The following is an 18,431-nucleotide window of genomic DNA, read 5'->3' as shown; positions in this document are numbered from 1 at the left end:
CCGCGAAACAGATCCAGATTTAGAAAAATAAAGACCTGTCAATAAAGGCTATTAAAAACGGCTTCAATTTATCCTCTATTCACGATTCAATAAGCACGAATGTTCAGATAGAGGACATTAAGCCTAGCCCCGGTATTTTTACATTCAAGTAAGGCTTTTTTGGACGAAGTAACAACTTTCCGTTTCCAAGGAAAATTAGGGAAAGTCGATAAAAGCCTTATTCACTGTTGTTATTTCCAGCTGCTCTTTCTGATTTGCTGTTTGGGTATTTGCATTTGTAAATGATACTTAATGAAAGTTGCAATTATTCTGAATGTTTTTGTTGTAAAAGAAGGCAGTTGACACGAATAAATCTAGTTGCTTCGACCGAGAATTAAGTCACAACATCTTACAACTTCAGTTAACCAAGACTTAACTGAAACATTGAGACAACGGTTGAATCAACTTTGATAACACTGCACAAAAGGGCGTCCACTACGATAGTTTGCAAAGGTAGGCTAGCCCGTTTTTCCTGAGCTTCTTTTTTTACACTTATGTTATGCTTTCGTAACTCTTCATCTTGAACTGAATTGGCAAGATATCTTTGTAAAATAACGACTTCAAAGTAAACAGTACCGCATCAATATATTTTTCAATGTAGCTTTCATTTGAATAGCGCTAGCCACACAGCAAGCTTTCATCCACATTTTAGGTCACTGAACAACAACATTTGTTAAACTGACCCGAAGTTTGACTCAGATTTGAAAGGCTTAATTGCCGTTTCACCAGACCTCACCAAAATAAACTGACCATCAAAGTGAATCGAATTTAAATTAGAAAACTCGAGTTTGGCTTCTTCAATGTTATCAGAGCAAATGATGGCAGTGACGATATAGCCTCTATGTTAATGAAGTTTTCAGCGATCAATTGTACTGTGTTTAATTTTTACACCCACCGAAAAGAAAAAAAAAAATGAAGATTAACACCTTTCATTATTTGAGAGGACATCAAGGGTCAAATTTCTCCTCTTTCGCTTAATAAGTACCTGACGTCGTCGCAATGGTTTGATCGTGAAGAGTATTTAAGAGATGTTAAAACCTTTACTTTCCGTGCCGCAATTGCTACGGTCACCCCAAGCATGGCAAACTGCTGCCGAAGACATCTTCATAAAACGTTTCGTTGCCATCGCCGAACCGCCCAAGTTGATTTGAAAAACTGAAACAAAACGTTAATAATAATATATTATATTCATGTGCCTGAAGAACCTAGCTCCCTGATTCATTGCCTACTCTTGTTTTTTGGGTGTTCCCAATTTTAATACGCTTCATATGCATGTTCAAGTGACTTTGACATCTAAACCAGGCGGCCTCATAACCACGTTTTTGACTGAACAACTTCTGGATTGATAGTGACTTTGATGCAAAGTAACAGTCAGAGGAATTTTTTTTTTTCCCTGAGATATTTCTCTTCCGCCTTATAATGATCTTTTTAATCGACCGACCGCCTCACTTGTATGACAGGGAGATTGAAAACAAAACGTTTATGGCAATTTCAAAGCAGCAGCAGTGCTTAGAGTGCCCCCATATTGCCTTCAGATTGCCTTCAGGCCCATGCAGAAAGGCCGTCATTAAAACCCGCATTGAATATATTAGCCCACCAAATCAATCAGCGCACCGAAGTATATTGTGTTGGTAAATTTTGAAACGCTCACGACGAGACAAAATTCACAGTCTTTGTAGAGTTGGCTTTTTTGGTTCACATCTTTCCAAAAATCCGGTGATAAGATCGCGGACATACTGGAGGAATGAAAAGGACAAGGTTTGTTGCCAGACAGATCGTAACCAGCCAATAGCTGCACACAGTTTGGAGTTCTCCAACTTCAAAATTCTATATCACACCAATTTGTTTTTCTGGTAACCTGATCAGCGTAACGAAACATTTCAACTGCATGTCGTTGACGAAAAAGCGGAAAGGAAATCTGCATGAAAGAAATAAACTAGTAAAATGTATTTGCAAATGAAATTAGCCATAACCAATCGAGTTAAGGGAAGCGTGTAATTGTACCTGAATTAAAACGCTTTACAATTTGTGTTGGGCGGAAGATGTCCATCATTCTCATAAAAACTTTTTTAATGAAAGAAAGGATTTGGATGTAAAGCAAAATTTCATTTTTTTTCTGCACCTATGTTATATCATTCCGAACACTGTAAGTACTGGTAATTTTCGTATTCTATTGTTAACAATTTGATAAAAAGAATGGACTCATCAGAACATTCCAAATTTAGCTAAAAGAGACATGGCGAAATGACATGGAGAGGTACAAACAGTAACGAAGTATGATCAGCTAATTTTGAAACGAAATTGTAAAGGTCTGAGATTTGCCAACCACTTTCGCGCTCTTCGGCTAATAGGAAAACACGAGAAATCTCTACAGCATACGGATACAAGAGATCTGAATTTTGATTTAATTTGTTCAACTTATGGCACAGATCGCTCCTTATAATTAAACTTGCTAATTTCGTATTTTCATGGTATCGTATAAAAGCCTCGCCAGTTTAACTTATTTTCAGAGCCAGCTGCGGCGACGTTTAGCTGCTAGTAATACAGATTCGTTGTTTTTATGAATAAGCTTCTTATCTTAAGCTGGAGTGGTTTTGGCTTAAGACTTCCTTTTCGTTCAGCAGGTAAATATAGTCAGCGCATTTTAGTAACGAAGACATGAACTCTTCTGTAGTCGGCAGGTTTTGGTCGAGTTTGCCGTCGCACCGATCACAAAATAATGGCTTCTGGCTTATTGGTCTGGACCTAGGGGTAATTGAGTTTGATTTTTAAAAGACTTACTTCACCATGAACATATTAGTGTTCAGTTGTTGAGGGAGATGCAAGCAAACACTCTGAATCTGGCCGCTACAATCACGCAAAACTATGGAAAGTTAATCCCTAGAAGACATGAAATAATAGCCGACACATGCTTGGTTCAGTGTTATCACAGCACTGCATACTTTGTAAGCTCAGTTAAGCTAGTGCACATCCACTTTAACAACTGATCTGGAAAACAATTTCTTCGTTCTGCTTCTCCTTCGGGAGCAAAATATATCAAATGCACGATTGTATGTAAATTCAGCTGTCTTCATCAAGCTTGTCGTTTTTGTAACTAGTATAGATACTGTAAACTATTTTTAAAAATGATTATCTTCAGTAGTCGCGTTCTTGTCAAGTAGACTCAAATTTAGTAGGATACCTTTAACTATTTGAGTGACAGTAAGGTTTCTAGGCTTTGAGCTCAACTGATGGTTGAGACAATAAAAACCGCTCTAACCGTAATTTTAAACTGGACGCTTTAGTATCAATTTAGTGTTGATTTATGTCGATACAATATGTCTACTCTGTGAACCACTCATTATGGACACTTGCGTGTCCCATTGAGGTGTCAGTTTTAACCAGGTTCCACTGATAGTTCGCGGTCATTTCATTGGCAATTCTGATCTTGTTGTAGAGAAAAAGCATTTGCCTGCCCCGAATGCAATGAGGCTGACAGCTTGGGAAAGGCAGGTCACTTGGTTCTTGCACATGTGGACACTGTTCTTCCTCAGAGCGCCTTACACAAACTGCAATCACGACAGAAGAGCTTACAAAGATGGCGATGTCATGTTGGGAGGCCTATTTGGCCTTCACTTCGCTGGAAATGGTCAGCATTGTGGTGACCTCTTCACAATGGGACTGGGACACGCTGAATCGATGATCTTTGCTATTGAAAGTGTGAACCAGAATCCGAACATTCTGCCCAACGTTACAATCGGCTACGACATCCGAGACTATTGTGAGAGCATCGCATTGGCCATGCACATCACCTACGATCTAGTGCGGGACAGTGATCCAGTGTGCATGCCACACCTGAACACGTTCAACATTTCTTCTCTGGGTAATGTCACAATGGCCGGGTTTAAGCCCATCTCAGCGCTTGTTGGACCGTACAACTCCGGCAGCGCTGTCTTAGTGGGAAGTCTACTCCAGGTCGCCACTATTCCCGCCATAAGTCCAACAGCAACAAGCGTAGAGTTGAGCTCACAATTGTACAAAGACTTCTTCAGGACAGTTCCACCGGACAACTTGCAAGCACAGGTCATGGCAGACATTATAGAACATTTCAATTGGACATACGTGGCAGCGGTGGGTCTAGATGACTCCTACGGACGCAATGGCATTTGGGCGTTAGAGAAAGAGTCGTACGATCGAAAGAGCTTCTGCCTTGCTTTTTCTGAGTTTATCCCACGGCTGGGCTATCAGGAAAAAATTAAGCAGACAGTTTCAAGGATTAAAAAGAAGCCCAGTATTGGAGTAATCATAGTTTGGCTTTCTGGTCGGTATGGGAGGGCATTCTTCCAGGATGCAACAGATGAGAAACTTCAAGGAAAAACTTTGATACTAAGTGACGCACTCACTGCTGAAGAGGCAGTGTTTCTTGATACTCGTTACACTGTACTGGATGGGTCCTTGGGTATACAGCCACATGACTACCCATCCACCGCCTTTGAGGAACACCTCAAGAGGATCACGCCCGCAAAAAGCGTTGAGAGAGGAATGGTATGGTGGGACGAATTGTGGAGGTCACAGTTTAACTGTTCCGTCACAGAGTCCAACGATTCTGGTTGCGGGGCAAATCTCACGTCATTTCATGCAATAACCAAGATACGAAGCTCTTTCATCTCCTACCTCATCGATGCAGTCTACGCCCTTGCACACGCTCTGGACGAAATTTATAACTGTTCTGCTGCGCATGGCATGCAGTCAACAGATCACTGTCCTTCGGTGCAACCGTTCGTCAAGGGAAGTGATGTACAGAAGTTCCTCAGAAATGTTAGTTTTGACGGTTTGACTGGCACGGTTCGATTTGACAGTTATGGTGATCCCGTGTCCGCCTCCTACGACATCGTGAACTTTCAACGTGGATCAACCGCAGCAATGGGTCGAGGGAAGATTGTGGTGGGATGTTGGGACAAAGAAGCTTCGCCAAAACTCCTGTTAAACAAGTCCACCTTACGCTGGAACTCTTTGCTAAACAATCTGTCAGCTCCGGTGTCTTTCTGTGCATCCGAATGTTTGCCTGGCACTGTGAAGTCACCTACGACACCGTGCTGTTGGGAATGCATCGAGTGCCCGCAGGGGACCATTAGCCCTGATGTGGGATCAAGCAGCTGCAAAGAATGCGAACCAGAGACGAAGGCAAACGAAGAGCGCACAAGTTGTGAACATTTACCGATCATTAACATCATGCTGATCAGCACTACAGGAATTAGTATCATGGTGGTGGCCTTCATCGGCTTTCTTGTCACGCTGCTTATCTCTGCAGTCTTCGTCAAATTCTACGATACTCCAATCGTGAAGGCGTCTAGCAGAGAAATGAGTTTCCTGTTGCTTTTTGGCATCGCAGCTCTTTTTGCCTTGGCTGTCCTTATACTGGTGGAGCCCAGCCATTTTTTGTGTTGCGTTGTGTACTTCTGGCGCTATTTTGCCGTCACTCTTTGTATCACGGTGCTTTTCTTAAAGACAAAGCGAATAACGAGCGTGTTTCAAGTGGACAAAATAGCGATACTGTTTACACCATGTTTCAAAACAATTCAAAGACAAACCATGTTAATTGCCGTCATGAATTCAGTTCCACTGTCCTTAATAGCACTGTGGATGATTCTTGATCCTCCCAGAAGTGAAAAACTCGTCCGCCCTGACGAGTATATATTCCTGGTGTGCAAGCCTTTCCGCTCCGACACCGGCTACTCACTGTTCCTCGCCGTCTGCTCGTATGCGTTAACCGTTGCTCTCCTCTGTACGTACTACGCCTTCAAAGCCAGGGGCATTCCAGAAAACTTCAACGAGACAAAGTACATAGGTTTCTCTATGTACATTCTTCTATTATCATCACTGGCTTATTACCCAGTGGTCTTCAACTTCGAAAGCTGGTACGTGACTTTGGTGGCTTGTTCTACTACGTTAGTGACCTCGTTTGGTTTATTAAGTTGTATGTTTGGACCAAAGGTATACATACTTATGTTCCATCCACAACAAAACACCGTGGAATCAGTTAGGTCGCAGGTGTCACAGTACTCGTTTCATAAATCGCGCTCTAAAGTATGGGCCGCAGCCATCTCAGTCGGCGGTACAAGCAACGTGATTAGCAAAGCCTCGTAGACTGAACTGAAGCTCGACGCAAGAGTTTTCTTACAAGAGACGATTGCCGGGACAAGACATATCTTGGGTGTTGGCAACGAGACAGAACTTTAACCAAGCGTTGAAAACAAACTAAAGTTTTCATCAAAAAAAAAAAAAAACTGACTAAAAGTGGTCAGTTTGAAAATCGTTTTAAAGCGGAGTTTATTTAAAAAGTCCTCACCTTCAAACTAGCACTGGCGTTTTCTTAAATAAAAACATGGAGATATACATCATGTTTTTTATATCCGGTTCATACTCCCCTACTGTGCATATAGTTCGCCCCCTATGAAACGGCCACCCTGGGGGAAATAGATAGTGGCCGCTTTAAGGGGGCTGGCCGCTTAGTAGAGGTGAAAACAATAAAAAAGCCCCCATCGGGAATTTGATAACTGGCCGCTTAATAGGGGTGGCCGTTCAAAAGATGGCTGCTTATTAGGGGTTTGACTGTAGTTTTGATTGTTTTACTAGTAAACCGCATGGAAAAAAAATTATTTTAACGGTTTATTGCTTCGATGAACCATTTACAAGCTCATAAGCTCCTTGCTTTTGATTGGAGATCTCTCCGGCGGTTTTTTTCAACATCCCACTTGTTCTATTGAAAGTGTAGATAATATTGTTTCCAATATTTAGTTATAAATTCATCCATTTATTCATCCTGTATTTATCAAAATGAATATAAATGAACAGAACTGAAAATAGCTCTAGCTGTCACCGCACAAACGATCTTTTTTCTACATGATATATGCATCAATAATGGATTCTCCGATAGGATTTCCCGTTCTTACCGATTACAACAGCTACATATCCACATACTTACACCCGCTTTCAGTGCTCAGTTTCAAAGACCGGCTGAAAGACCGTTTTACTGTGAAACTGGCAATTTTTCCGGTTATTAGCGGAACAAATGACAATTAAATGACAATTACTGACCTCAAATTAATGAACTTGAAGGAGATTGTGGACTTTGTTAGTCTGGTCGCTCGGCTCTCAATGGCGACTTCCGGTAGAATTCGGCCGCTGCCACTCAGTTAATATTCGAAAGATGTAAACATTCAAAACAGTCAATTTATCTATTTATTGATTGATTGATTGATTGATTGATACTCCTAGCCTCAGTTTGATGTCAAATAAATCCATCTTTCATGACATAAAAGTCGAGTTCGACCATAAAGAAGTCAGTTGTGCTTACATTTTTGACGTAGGCCAGGTTACATAGCATGTCGAGCTATGCACTTAACACTCAAAACGGGTGAAAGACAGTGGTTAGTGGCAAGAAGTTCTAAGATCAAGAACACAGTACAAGGATTCCCTTCACACTCGATTAGGAAAAACGTAATAAGCACGCGCGAGTTTTGGCCTCGTGTCAGGCGTCCCATTGCAGCCCACATTATAACCTGAACCCGCAAGTAGGGCTAGGGAGAGACAGAAAGCTGCCCAGTATGTTCTTCAGATCTGAAATCAACTTCAGGATGATCAATCGACTCTCGAAGCTGAAGGGGTTTCCTAGGGATTATGGGTTAATTTCTTTCTGTTCTCTTGTATATTGCATTGTAGTTATGTGTAATTTGATAGTTTGCACTAAGTATACTACATTAAAACAGGAATTACAGACGTTTGTTTAAAAATTGAGTAAATGTAGTCAAGAGATGACATAGTCGACGTCAACGTCTTGCTAGAATATACAAGTCAGTGACAAAAAACGGCACTTTTATCGACTATATTACAGTCGTTTACTTGATAACTTCTTGGAGATTATTTATTCTTTCAAAGATACCAGTGCAGCTATATACTAATAATCTACAATTATGTAAACTGTGTTGTTTTGCTTGTCTTGATCTTGGATCGTAACAATGGTGCAGTTGTTCGTCACTGAAAACATAGATTAAAAAGTCTCTTTTCTCACCTAATAACCGTCCTAGAAAAGTTTACGTTCAATTAAACAAAAATCACCATCGACACTGATCTTGCGCACTCCTTGTGTAACTCAGTTGACCGGTGCATTCCACGTGAACGGAGGTCCTGGAAGCTCATTCTCGTTGCTATAAACAGCACATTTCTTGAATTCACAAGGCTTTGTGTACCACGCGTACCTCAATCCTTTCAGAACATGCTGAGCAGGGCATTCTCCAGTCAAACCTACAGAGTTGAAGTCTCGCGAGAGAATCTTGGCCTGTGTGATCATGGATTGTGTCTCGTGTTCAAGCGATGTGCAGTAGTACTGTAGACAACAAAAGGAGTTGGCGGTAAAACACGCACCTAATTTTAACGGCACAAGATATATATGTTTTCTTACTTTCCAGATGGTTAATTACAGTCACTGAAAACTGATGGTCAAGCATTCCTCCTAATACCGTGGAACCCCGTTAACAGATACAGTCACCAACGGGCCATGAAAATGTGATCGTATGAACGGGGTAGCCGTATTAACGGGGTAGGGTCAAACCTCACGACTGGTGTAAATTGAGTGATTTCTTAACAGATACATCACACATGATCACAATTATAGCACTTCTAAACATAGTAAGCGTCCGGAGTGCAGATAAAATTTAACAAAAATTGAAACTTGAATCAATGTATGAAATATTAACAATGAAAAGATGAACATAACCGGTTCGAGTGGCCGTATAAACGGGGAAAAATTATAAAGGATTATACAGGTTGAGATTTCAGAATTTGGCCGTTGGCCGCATTAACGGGGTTTTCTTACAAGGAAATGTATGGGCTTTTTGCCGAGACCAAAGAGTGGCCGTAATAACGAGGTGACCTGAGGCGGGGTTCCACTGCAACAGCGATGAAGTAATGAATTCAGCTTCGTACATTGTTTCAAACGTCTATTCCTCAACTGAAAAGTTACTGATCTGACCTTCTTTGTAAGAAAAGATCACTAATAATCGTTGGACTACAAGAGAAAGCAAACAAACAAGTTACTAATCACTCAACAAGAGACTCCTCGGAAATGTAGCCTCATTCTTAGATGATCCGATGTTGCTGACCACTTTCATAAGAAGAGCTGACCAACTTGCACCACCCTGGGGCGGACTACGGGGCTCGGGGGGGTTTCGTTGAGCCCCTAAATTAAAAAAATGAGACTACAACACGCTGACTTGGCCTCGGAATGTCAGAAATCCCATTCAGAGGACCTCAGTTTCAAAGTTTTTCTGGACCCCCCTACAGGGACCCCCTGCAGCGGTCTGTATCTCGAACGCCCTTCTCTAAAATCATGAATCCGGCCGCCCCAGCCACCTCAGAATCAGACTACATGTACCTGGAATACAGAACTTTGCAAATAAACTGCACCTCAAATCCGTGTCCTGATCTCAGTTGAATGCCTCCTTTACCTACACTCTCATGCTGATATTTCACAGTAGTGTTCCAAGTTGTTGTATTAGCCACCGAAGTAAATATGACATCAGAAACAATTGGCCCAGAATAATATACATCAATGTCTCCATAAGCAACTGCTCGTCCAGCAAGCGCCAAACGGAAACCGACATCTTGTTTATCATTTGGGTGAATACTGCCATATGGCGCTGATGCATTTCCCAAATCCATGGCAACAGCCATAAACACATTTTGTTCTCGGAGGTTAGGAACATAACCATAGTTGGCTGTCTGAGCCCAGCGAATAACAGGAAACCCATCTGCAACAACTGAATCATTTCCAGTGGCAGACAACTGAACAAAAACAAAATACACAACACTAAATAAACCAAATTCATTCATGTGCTGAATGAATGAAATGGTGTCCAATGAATGCAATGGTTCCACACTGAAAGTCAATTCTTACATTTTCTTTTTGAGAATCAGGCACAACTTTCCTTAATATTCAACTTTTCACAACCAACACACTTATCAGAATAGCCATTACTTCTTGAGTTGATGAATCAATGATGCTGGCCCCAGTAGCTCTAAGGCTCGATAGCGCTATCCACCGGATACATCGCTATCCAGTGGATGAGTGATAACAAAACGAACCACGCTAGAATCCACTGGATACTGATTTATTGGGTGGATAGCCTTATCTACCTTTTGAAGAACCTGAACAGGTCATGTAATGGCTTCAGCCTTTGGTTGCCATTTCTGGACTTTCACAGGAATTTAATCGTCATCGCCTGTTGTTCACACCATTTAGTGGTGTTACATCATAGCAAAATCGCACGTTCTGCCTGACTTGTTGACTCGCTTATCGACTTTTTCCAGTTCAACTGCTGTTGTATCTAATTATCAGGTAATCTTGCATGTATTTTTTGAATGTATTGCAAAGTGTTTTGAAGCAATAATGCAGACCAATAATTTAAAGAAAACAACATATTATGTTCAAGAGACTGACTAATGATTAATTGGTAACAGGACATTGTGCCTTTCAAATTTTGGCCTGTAATTTGGCCTGCAATCATATTCATGATTAACAAATTTGCGGTCGTCCGATTTTGTTACCGGTAATCACCTGTATGATTAGAGACCAAATTGGACTCCACTCAGTCCTATTACTATTATCAATCAATACATAATAAATGACTAAAACACCAGCTCAGTCCCAGCCTAAACCCCTCGCCCTCTATACTCATCAGCCTAGTGAGAATAACTTGTACTTTGTACCTGTACAAATCCAAAAGGATAGTCAGGTGCTGTGAGTTCATCTGTGCCATGAAACCACTTGGATCGCCAATCATCAATCATGGCTGGAAATGTACAGTTGTATGTATATGGTTCATGAGAATTAGCTTCCCCTTGATACCAAATTGCACCATATATGGTCATGTTAAGGAGAGGATGGATCATAGCATTGTACAATACAGAGTGTTCATTAGGGCTGAAGAACTTCTCCTCTTCAGGTGACAAGTACCTCAACACAAAATACATACTAATTAACAAATACACTAGATTAAGTATGTACTAAATAAATATTGCCAGGGGTGCATCCAGGATTTTTCAAGGGGTTGGCAGGTACCTTAGGGTTCCAGAATCAATGAGGCAACCCCCAAAATGATTGGAAATCATGTCACTAGAAATAATGGCAATGCCACAAAGTAGAAATAACCATGAGGTACCTGTCCAGCAAGTTTGCCTTTATTTCTGCCATAATATTCACAGCCTTTTTCAAATTTTTTTAGTGTTTTGCTTCTCTAAAAGGGGGTGGCTAGCCACCCAATCCACCCCACTCCAATAAATCTGCCCCTGTATTGTTATTGAGCAAACCATCCCAGCTTTACATTGCACACAATGCCAATTTCATCTCAATTCAAAAGTGTGTGGTCCACCGTTTGGCCCATCTTGCACGGTGCACAGTCAATAGAAGGTTGATTACCAGCACAAAAATGTTTGACAAGAAAAAAATCTTTAAATGGGAGAAAATCCGGCCATTAAAATGCACCTACTCCACAGGTCACATGTGGAAAATGGATGGCATCTAGCCAGATCTCATTTCCTGATCCTTTGTAATCCTACAGACTGAATGATTCACCCTGCCTTGAAAGTCTGGCAATATTTGTGAGAGAAAACGTTGCTGGAGCCCTTGGACTCCAGGTGTCTATGAAATGTCCCAGTTTATACTAAAGTGTTTTGTAAATGTTAAGTGAGCCTATTCTGACTAGAAAACAACCCTTTTCCAACTTTACAACAAGCTCTTATCTGCCATTACTAAGTCCTCTGTACTGAGTTAAGGTGAGTTTTCAAGAAATTGTCTGAGGGGTGGATTTGGTAGAGATTGGATTAAGTGGCTAGCCACCCCCCTTTTGGAGAAGAAAAATATTTAAAAAATTGAAAACGATTGTGAATATTATGGCAGAAATAAAGCCAAACACTCAAGACAGGTGCATCATTTTGGTGAAACAGTATGCAGTTAGGTTCCATTTCTCAAATTGCAACACAAAGGGAATATGCCCCATTAATTCTCCAACCGCAAAGTACCAGTCACCATCCCCCCTTCCCCCTTGAGTATCCACCCCTGCAGGGATGGATCCAGGATTTTTCAGGGGGGGGGGGCCGGTTGCTAGTACTTTGGGGTACGATATGATATGATACAATAACTTCATTTATACACAGTATTTCTGTCAGTCTATTTATGATGATCAACTAGCTACCTATCTTCCCAACTGCTTTTCACAGAGGCTGTGTAGATAAAAATTTCCTTAAAACTGTGGCAACTTAGTTTAGTCTAGAACTTAAAAAAGTTTGGTTGTGTTAGTTCAATAGGTATGTTTTTCCACAACTGAGCTCCACTGCATGAATCAAAGGAGCATGCCCACAAAGTGTTTCAATTTGAGAATTGAAACCTAATTTAAAGCTGTTACACCAGAGATACTAGCAATGCCACAAACTAGAAATTACAATGAGGTACTTATCCAGAGTTTTTGCCTTTATTTCTGCAATTTCTTTATTTTCACAATCTTTTTCATTTATTGCTTAGCCAAGAGGAGGGTGGCTAGCGACCCAATCAACCTCCCCGCCAAAAAAAAATCCACCCCTGCCCTGTGCCCACAGTTACACTATATTGAGTTCAAATCCATCAGCCAAGAGCCAAATTATCAATTAAAAGTTTGTGGCTTGTAGTTGTCATGAATAGGTACACAAGTACAGAAACAAAGTGTCCTATCTAAATAAGCACCAACAGCAGAAATTTAATAAGCCCTCGGCACTTACTAAGAAAATGTGTATAATATAGTTATCTAGACCAGCAGCACATTTCCATTACTTACAGGTGATCTACTTTATCTCCAGTTATGTTGCATTTCTTTAGAGCATCTGGAGAGGACCAAGCTTCAACTGGGGTGCCGCCCCAGTATGTGGCAATTAATCCAATAGGTCTTTTAAAGTGGTCATAAAGGTTTTTACCATAAAACCAACAAACAGCTGAGAAATAGTTCCAGGCACCACCATTGACAGTTTCTTTAGAAAAAGCAAAAGCTGATATTTAAATACTTTCTGTATTTCCATCAAACTATGGAGACATATTTGGAAGTTTGAGAGAAGGAAAAATGCTTTGAGAATACAAGGCAAGTGTTGCTGCTGCTTGTTTTCAAGAGTTCTCCAAAACATCTGGAATATTCATTCATGTAAATTCTCATTGCTAGAGGGATCCATACCTCAACAGTTTGTGTTAGTTCTGTTTCTGTAGAAAATAGAAATATAACTCTTGGCAAAAGATATCCTCCAAGGAAGATAGAGTTTCTTACCAGCTGAAGCTACACTCCAAGGTTGTTTGACTTCTTTCAGTTCATATAAAGGAGTACTTGATTCTATTTGATATGCTGTAAACAATCTTATTTCTGGGTAACTGTTTGCCTCTTCAATTGCCTTTGAAGCATTTATCACCTAAATTGGATTGAGTAAAAAACATATTATAAAATGATATTTATTATATAGTTAAGGTTCACCTGTTAAACTTAGTAAAATGTGGTCAAAATGTTCCAAATTTAATTTTTTTTTTTTTTTTTTTTTTTTTGCTCTTTAGTTGGAGAAAGCATTCAAGTTAAATTTGTGGAAAAAAATACAAAATCTTATAATAAAACACAAGATATGCTAGGGAGAGTGGTAATGGAACTGGTAATGGATAGCAAAAATAGTAATAATTTGATCATTCTAAAAACCCTAAGAGGTATCAAAATCCTGTTTTGTGGGTGTGGCTTAACTTGATTTTTTCCAACCCTAAGCGGTACTAATTCTAAAACACCACATTGTCTCCTGTCATATTGTTTTCAGCTCAGTACACTAAAAGGTACTGCAGATCAGCTCCTGCTGTGGACCTTTTGAGGCTGAACACCCTAAAGGTCAACACACACGAGGGGACTAGCCCCTGCAACAAGTCGCGGGGACAACTTCCATCATGTGAAAAAGCCATTTTTTCCACAAAGTCTAGTCACAGGGACCAAAATTTGGTCTGTACCACGAGACCCATGAATTTGAACTGGTTTGAATTTTTGGGACAAGTCCCTTCAACTTGTTTGTCAAAAAGTTTTGTGTGAACTGTTCATGGGGCAAGTCCCTGTGACCAGTCTCTTCGTGTAACCTCTTCAGGGGACTAGTTGCAGGTACTAGTTGCAGGTACTAGTACCATCATGTGTGCCGACCTTAAGAGGTAGCAATACTGCTTTTTTAAGCCCCTCCTTTTTACATGGAAGTCACCCTCCCCCCCACCCCCCACCTTCCCATATTTCACTTTTGCCTCAACAAGCTCCTCAAAATTTCTGACAAAGAAATCTCCATCAAATCTAGGGAAAGTATTTCAGTTACATAATCAAGCTTGCTGGGCCATGGGAGAATCATTAACAACCACTATTCTTCCCCCATGGTCTTGGCACTAGGTTAAAAAGATTTACATGTACAGTACATTTTAATGTACTGTACATGTTAAAAACATGTTACTTTGACTGTTATGTGTCTATCAATGTTATGCCTGGGGGGACCCAGGGTATACACATGTGGGGCATTTGACTTCCATTGCTTTTCCCACCCTTGGGAGTCTGTGCCCTAAAGTGGGGGCATTTGATTTTTTTGCAAAGAAGATTATATATCATTATCACGTGTGCTCATCTGTGTGGCCATCTTGAAATAGTTCTTGTGAAGAAGAACACTGGTGAGGTGAGCAACTGCTTTCAATTAAGAAAACAACCACTTCTCACTACTCAGTTTCAATATAAATTGATGGAACACCCCACTTTGTGGAGATTGTGTGGATCTTAAATAGTTATATTCTCACTTTTCGTCAGACAATTAAGCGTTGAAATTCTACTATGTTCCATACATTGACACCAAGAAATTATGCCTATCTTGAAATAAATGGATGCCTACAAGGCACAATGCTACGGTGTTACACTACGGTGGGGATATTTGATCTAATGTTACCCATTTTTTGGGCCCTAGAGTTTGTATTTTAACCAAAAATTCTTCTGAAAAGTCAAATGCCCCACATTTGCCCAGGGTCCCCCACCATCAGGCTTAACAATGATAGATGCATTACTAAACATGTTATTACCTGGCTAACTGTAAATGCCATATTACTTTGCCCACTGCAAACCCAAACATCACCAAACAAGACATCTTTCAGTGTTATAGTCTCTGCGACATCATCCACTACTGAGGTAGCTGTTATGGTGTGAGGTCCACCAGCACCTTGAGAATCTAAAGCAACTTTCCATATGCCCGACCCTTCAGGACCTATAACAAGTTGAATACAAATGGGTCTTAGGGTGGGATGGTTTGCTAAGGATGAACTTCATTACAATGCAAGTATTTGAACCATCCTTCCCTCACTTAGAACAAAATAACTCACTTAAAACAATTATTTAGAAAAACGGAATGGGTTACCGCAAATGAACCAACTGCATATTCTAAATTTTAATTGATTTTCAGCTGGATTTGGTTCGGCCATCACAAATTGAATTTTTCATGCTTAAATGTTCAGACAAGAAAATTAATAATACTAAGATAATTTACCATCAATGATGGATTTGTAAAGTGTATGCAGTGTAGAGGAATCAAAAGCATACAAATTCAAGGAAAACAGTCCCCTATTTACCCTCACATAGTTTAAACTTTTGTTGTAGAAATGCTGTTTGGATGTTTCAAAGTCATTGATCTAGCAGTTAACACAAAGATCACCATCCATTGTTATAAATAATTTTACATTTGACTGATTGATTTTCTTCTTAATAGTTAAGCTAGAGAACAGTTGCACTGTAAATTCAATTTATAGAATAAATTAAATTTAAAGAGTGTATTTTGTATGTTTCTGTACTGGGTTTTAAGCATGCCAGGAACACTACCCAGTAAATGTCCAGAATTTTTATGATCTTAACAGTAGTTTCAAATTAAATAGAAAAAAATGTCATGGTCCATGTCAATCTACAGGTGATAAATTTAACATTTTACAACTAACAGTGCTAATAATTGACAGAGAGAGAGAAGTTGAAACATCAGTTGAAATAGCCATATTCCTCTCTTGGCTCCAACCCTTCTTAAAATTCCAGATATCAAAGACCACCCCGGCCCCCCGGCCCCCACCCCACCCCACCCTTGGCAGAATTTCCAGGTACCTCCAATGAGCCATATATTGGCATTTCCAAGAACCACAGAATGGTCAAAAATTGTGATGACATACAAGGACAAATGACATGTAAGGTGAAAAGTACGAAAATTATGGAAAGTGAAAGACCTTAGCCTGTGAACAGGCTCCCGGTGAGCCCAACTGAAGCGAGGGAGCCTGTAGACATTCTATTGATGCCACCATTCCATGATACTAGGATCTGGTATCATGATATGATTGGTTAAACCGCTGATTGCTGACATCTTTGAGATAAATATTTGACAGATCTTTGTAAAATGCAGTTGACTGCCCTACACGACTTCTACGGTGCGTGACAATTGTGCATTTGTTGTTCTCTGTTAATTTCGTTCTCTCAACCCTTCTGTCCTTGCCGGGAGCCTGTTCACAGGCTAGAAAGACCTCTTTCCCTTAACTTCCTTTCTGCCACCCTGACAATCTGCTCCCGTGTGTCGTACGATAACAACCCAGAATGATCAACACACTATTTTCTGCTGCTGTGATCTTAGCATAATCGATGTTAATCACAAGTTCGGGTGTTTTAAGGGACAGGCCATTATTTTTTGAGGAGGATGGGGAGGACAATTTCCAAAAAAAATATTTCTGTATAGTAAAAACTGCTGAAAAAAAGATCATGCAAGGGGAGCTAAGGGAAAAACATTGAACATGCGGTTTTTACTATCCAGGTCCTGTGTTTGACCGAAAAAAAAAATTCTTGCACAAACTACAGGTGAGAAAAAAATTCATACCCGAGAAAACTGCCCAAATCCCCTCCCTCCCCCGCCCCCCTCTAGAAATACCCAGGGGGAAACAACGATATGGAGAATTTCTATGTTAATAAACCACCTTTTGGCAAACTCAATAGCTAACCTGTGACTACCTCAGTCGTTTGAGTTTCACTCCCCAACTGGACGACAACTTTTTCGCCTATTTGACCGAATCCCCAAACCATTGCGCTGAAGGGTTTCATCTGTAGAACCATGTGGTCGCCATAAATGTTTGCAAAACGAAAGACACTGGAAGAATTTACCCTCTTATTCAAAGAATCGGCACTTCTATACGAAGCCAATGTCGCATCCAGCACGAAAACTATCCAACACAGCTTAAACGAAAACATGCTTAGAAGTGGGAGGTCTTGCAGTGCATCAATAAGTAACGCAAGTGAACAAAACTCGTGACTGTCATTCACATTCTCGTCCCCATAGCCCTTTTCGCTCCTCTTAGCCAAGGCCCGGATGAGAATGCGTCATTCAAAATGCCGCGCGAACCAAGAGGGTTGGGAACGACTTTTCTTTGTCGAACAACAGAAAGTGATTTGAGAACTGTGACTGATTTCAATAATAACTTAATCGGTGGTTATATAATATTATTATGATCTAAAATGAACACTGCACTTTGGGAGAGATCACTAACTTTGGTTGTGTACCAGTGCACATAGGGAATAACCATTGTACTCCTTTCTTTACGAACCTTTGTTTAGCCGTTAAGGTATCCGGTAATTTCGCCCCATGGTCATTTCGCCCCCAGTCATTTCGCCCCAACCAAAAGTCACTTCGCTCCATACAGAGGTTACTTCGCTCCATGATATAATTAAAGTGTATATATGCTTACAAGATTGTCTCTATTTGCCTAGCTGATGTTATAATCGTCCCATTTATAAATACGATCTTGATCAACTCGGATCGACTCGGATCGTCTCGGATCATGAAAAAAACATAAAATTAAATGAAACTGAAATTTTTACCCGTTTGGAGGTTAAAATTGCGGTCAAAAATGAGCCAAATTAAGAAAGACTCGCGACGTTTCTCCGTGTCGTGCTGTGTAGTCAAGCCGCCATTTTGTATTGTAAGTGTCCACCAAATTGATAGTTTCAGTCATAACCCATTTTTTGTTACGCTGCGTGATTTCGCAGAAATTCGCTTTACTTCCGTTTGGTCAAAAAGAATAACCTCACGGCAAAAGAAATAACTTCACGGCAAAAAGAATAACCTCAAGGCAAAAGTAAAAGACTCACGGCAAAAGAAATCACCTCACGGTGAAAAGAATAACCTCACGGCAAAAAGAAATAACCTCACGGTGAAACGAGTAAAAGAAAACCCTCGCGGCAAAAGAAATAACTTCACGACAAAAGTAAACGGCAAATAGATAAACCTCCCGACAAAAAGAAAAAGGACAAAGAGACTCACGGTGAGGCTGCCGTGGG

The 18,431-nt window shown here is 40.4% G+C and overlaps 2 protein-coding genes and 1 long non-coding RNA gene across 3 annotated transcripts in view; 1 reads left to right on the top strand and 2 right to left on the bottom strand.

Annotated features, from left to right (window-relative positions):
• LOC110052995 (uncharacterized) overlaps positions 1–18,431 on the bottom strand; it is a 208,340-nt gene that overhangs the window by 113,530 nt on the left and 76,379 nt on the right. The window lies entirely within an intron of this gene.
• Positions 280–7,797, top strand: LOC110052967 (extracellular calcium-sensing receptor-like). Its single transcript, XM_089297974.1, has 2 exons — positions 280–492; positions 3,476–7,797. Exon 2 carries the CDS (start codon positions 3,505–3,507, stop codon positions 6,163–6,165), a length of 2,661 nt encoding a protein of 886 aa, XP_089154100.1. The 5' UTR covers positions 280–492; positions 3,476–3,504; the 3' UTR covers positions 6,166–7,797.
• LOC110053027 (sialate O-acetylesterase-like) lies at positions 6,812–17,417 on the bottom strand. Its single transcript, XM_089297975.1, has 7 exons — positions 17,099–17,417; positions 15,161–15,342; positions 13,362–13,500; positions 12,885–13,074; positions 10,786–11,032; positions 9,484–9,861; positions 6,812–8,404 (listed from the first exon to the last, which is right to left on the bottom strand). The coding sequence occupies exons 1-7, from the start codon at positions 17,343–17,345 to the stop codon at positions 8,171–8,173; spliced, it is 1,617 nt and encodes a 538-aa protein (XP_089154101.1). The 5' UTR covers positions 17,346–17,417; the 3' UTR covers positions 6,812–8,170.

This window comes from Orbicella faveolata, unplaced genomic scaffold (genome assembly GCF_042242905.1).
Source record: "Orbicella faveolata isolate gen_17 unplaced genomic scaffold, um_ofav_v1 contig_3, whole genome shotgun sequence".
NCBI classification, from domain to species: domain Eukaryota; kingdom Metazoa; phylum Cnidaria; class Anthozoa; order Scleractinia; family Merulinidae; genus Orbicella; species Orbicella faveolata.
The sequence above is the reverse complement of the archived record's forward strand: the minus strand, read 5'-3'. Positions and strand labels throughout refer to the sequence as shown.

Excerpts from the sequence above, each read along its gene's own strand:
- LOC110053027 (XM_089297975.1), bottom strand. The coding sequence starts at position 17,345 with ATGTTTTCGTTTAAGCTGTGTTGGATAGTTTTCGTGCTGGATGCGACA. Across the intron at positions 13,501-15,160 it reads TGGCATTTACAGTTAGCCAG|GTGATAAATGCTTCAAAGGC; the intron begins GTAATAACATGT and ends AATCCAATTTAG. Across the intron at positions 8,405-9,483 it reads GATCAGGACACGGATTTGAG|TACTACTGCACATCGCTTGA; the intron begins GTGCAGTTTATT and ends TGTTGTCTACAG.
- LOC110052967 (XM_089297974.1), top strand. The coding sequence starts at position 3,505 with ATGAGGCTGACAGCTTGGGAAAGGCAGGTCACTTGGTTCTTGCACATG.